The sequence below is a fragment of the Pundamilia nyererei genome, unplaced genomic scaffold (assembly GCF_000239375.1).
Source record: "Pundamilia nyererei isolate P.nyererei 1_Seehausen unplaced genomic scaffold, PunNye1.0 scaffold00424, whole genome shotgun sequence".
Taxonomy (NCBI): domain Eukaryota; kingdom Metazoa; phylum Chordata; class Actinopteri; order Cichliformes; family Cichlidae; genus Pundamilia; species Pundamilia nyererei.
This window is the reverse complement of record NW_005187825.1, coordinates 133,553-136,966: the sequence shown is the minus strand read 5'-3', so window position 1 is coordinate 136,966 and position 3,414 is coordinate 133,553. Positions and strand designations below refer to the sequence as shown.

Below are 3,414 nucleotides of genomic sequence, written 5' to 3'. Positions count from 1 at the left end.
GCCACGCAATGCTCAATTACATTGGTGTGAACTAGTGTGTTAGCGCAGTTAGCTCGTTAACGTGTTGGCCGTCTAGCCCCACGCACGGGGCGATTGGCGGTAGCTCGTTAACGAAGATTTGCCGTGTTGTGGCGTTAAGGTCATTTCAATGAGATTAACCTGAAAGCACTAGTGGGAACACAACGAATATGACTGCACATTTACGCCGACATCATCCTAGTGCAAAGACAAAAGCAACAAGCATGCTACTAACTTTAGCCGAGTCATTTAGACAGCTGTTAGCACATGATTCTCCTTATGCTGCTGAGAATATAGCCCAGAAGAAGCGGATAGTATAGCTTTTATTTTGGAAAGAGACATTTCTCTGTAATAAACTCTCTTTTCCAAAGATGAGTGATTCCTCAATCAGATACAGGGCTCGCAATATCGCTAGCCCGACGTCCTGGGGCTAGCGATTTTTTCAGTCGGGCTACCAAAATCTATCTCTGCCCTGCCCGTCGGGCTATTGTAGGAAAAATATACGTCAATGCTTTTGCATTCTTTCAGAAATGTAGCTGGGTAATTATGTCATTGGCATCGGTGAGCCACTGTCAATATGTGACATATTAAAATCGCGTTTGAATTTGCGCTTGTTTTTTTGCTTTCACTTTGCAATCGTGCGAACTGTGTATAGAGAGCGACAGCACTGATCTGTGAGTGATGATAATTTGTGCACCAATTCCTCTGACATCGTCTTATTAATCGTTAGCTTACTATGCAAACATGACAAGTGAAATCTCCCGCAGCTTAAACATGTGAGAGGTTGATCGCGCAGAGAATCGCTGAGCTTATGTGAGTGCATGTGTAAAAGCAGCAGGATATATATTTTATTTCTGCTGAGCCAAATAAGACAGGTCAGGGTGAAGAAGTGACAGCCAAAGAAAAGCTTACCGCAAAACGGAGAAGTTATGACAAATCAGACTATAAGGCAAAAAGAAAGTGCAGCTTTATGGTTTCATGGACAAAAGAATTTCTGTGGCTGCGATATGATGAGCTAAATAACCAGGGCTGCACATAAGTGGTCCGCAGGTGCGCATTCGCTGTCAAAATAAAAAACACGCACAAGGGTTAGGGTTAAATTTAAAAACTGTACTTTTGCGTTAAAATATATATTTATAATTTTAATAAAGACAAATTAAAAAGGCATGAACATTTTTTTTGTATCGAAAAAATATCGAACCGTGACACCAAAGTATCGAACCGAACCGTGAATTTTGTGTATCGTTGCACCCCTAGTTATTACGTCTGTGTGAAAGGCCCTTGACAGAACTGGCACACTTGTGTAAACATGGCAGGTAGCAGAGTAAATAAGTGGTAGATGTAAGGGGTTAGACAAATTCAAGACTTTCAATCATCAGGACACAGATGATCAATCAGTCAAAGGATAACTGATCAGTTCAGGTTGGGCGATGTAAGCAGTGTTGAAGTGGGTGGAGCTGCTTCACCGAGAGGCTGCAAAAGAAATAAAGAGAGTCTGTGTTTCAGACATCTTTCCAAATCACAACCGAGTTGGCAAAAGTACAGACATTCTGTACTTAAGTAGAAGTCCAGATACTACTGTTAAAAAATACTCCAGTAAAGGTTGAAGTACTGATTCAACTCATTTACTCGAGTAAAAGTAAATATTACAGACTCCAACATGTACTCAAAGTAAGACAGCAAATAGTAGTTCTTTGCAGCGCATTTCTATTTTTGTGCAAAGCATGAAGTTGATGTGAAGGTGGAATTCAGGATCTCAGCATCATCAGCTAAAATTCATATGAATCTCTGACCATGAACCCACAGCCACTGTGCACCAGTCACACACTGGCCTTTACTTTAAACCCATCACAGTGAAGCAAACCAGCCTGTTTATCCTGCTCTAACCTGCAGAGGATTGTCATGCAGCAAACAAAATGTTGAGATGGGTATTGTAGCTGACATTGTTGCAGATTTGATCCAGATGCACTTTGAGTATGAAGACTATGAAGAGTTTGAGAGCTGGATACTTACAGTGTATGATACGAAGCTACGCCTCTGCCTGAAGAGAAGGACACAGAGAATGGCAGCGATGACTGTCTGGGCCAGAGTGAAGACGAGGAGGGACGACTTCACTCCCCTGCTCAGCCTCTGTTGTGAAAAGTACATACAAGATGCATTAATTATTGCACAATTTATCCATGCTCAGTGCCATTACTTGTGCTTTTGCTGTATACAAGCAAAGTAATCCATCCATCGATCTACTTAAACTAATGAATAAATGTCTGGATGGATCATTAACATGAATGATGAATTATTTCAAGTCTATATTCTATATTTTATTGAAAAGAGTATGAAGGCAAGTGGGAGATTCTTATTTTGAAATTCTTTATCATATTTCTTGTTTCATAATGGTCCAAATGTTTTCTGTGTGTTGTCTCCAGACAGGCCAGTTTCGTGCTCATTGACTATTAAGCTGTGTCTTGGATATGTGCAGAATGGGTTTTGGTAAATAAGCATCATCTGTAAAAACCCCCAAACAAACATCTGCATGACAGCATTTGTTGCTCCACAACCCAGATGTATGTTCAGAATGAGTTGGTCCTTCACAGATGTAAAACCTAAACATAGATGCACTGTTGCACTCCTACACCATCAGAAACGCTGTCTATAGTCTGTGTCCTCCAACAAGATAACTGCCCATTGAAAAACTGTTTCATAAGTGTCATAAGACAGTTTTCCAATTCTTATCAGTCCATCTTAAATCAGCTCATGTCCAGGGAAGTTGGAGACGTGTCTCGACTGTGTTTACATCTGTTTTTTCTTTGCATGGAACAATTTTAACTTGCATTTGTGGCTACAGTGGACTGTATTAACTGCCAGCTGCTGCATGAAGCCCACACAGTGATTTCCAACACAGGCTTGTATCTGTTTTTAATATCACCACTATTTCATATAGTAGTCAGCACTGTCCTTGGCCTAACAGATGTTTCGTCAATCAGTAAAACGCTCCACAGAGCTGGCCCTCCAGTCAAACCCATTGACACTGAAGAACAGCTTTGGTTAGGACCCTAAGGTCACTCTAACACAGCCCCTTACAGAAATGCTTGTGCTCTAGCTGCGGACATAGCCTCACCATTCCAGGGCTTGGTTTTTTAACATAGACACGTACTAGAATCTGGGTGGGAATCGAACGTACGACCCCCGCACCAAAGGTGTGTAGTCTTACCACTAGACTATCCAGCTACTTTTCTTGAGTGGGCCAGACACACACATCATAAACCATTCACTCGTACTTTGTACAGTGTAGTATTGTACAAATCATGGTGTCGTACAAGAGAAGTCCAATAGGATCGATTTTAAAGTTCTTTTATTGGTTTTTAAATGTCTTAATGGTCTTGGGCCTTCTTATCTCTC

General features: G+C 41.1%; 1 protein-coding gene across 1 annotated transcript in view; it reads right to left on the bottom strand.

Moving 5' to 3' along the window:
• Positions 1-1,225: 1,225 nt before the first annotated feature.
• The window catches only part of tmem176 (transmembrane protein 176), a 24,367-nt gene continuing 22,178 nt past the window's right edge, over positions 1,226-3,414 (bottom strand). The window contains exons 6-7 of the mRNA XM_005753375.1: positions 2,032-2,148; positions 1,226-1,491 (exon numbers count right to left, since the gene is read on the bottom strand). Coding sequence (XP_005753432.1) covers positions 1,432-1,491; positions 2,032-2,148 — 177 coding nt within the window. The 3' untranslated portion in view covers positions 1,226-1,431. The remainder of the gene's footprint in view (positions 1,492-2,031; positions 2,149-3,414) is intronic.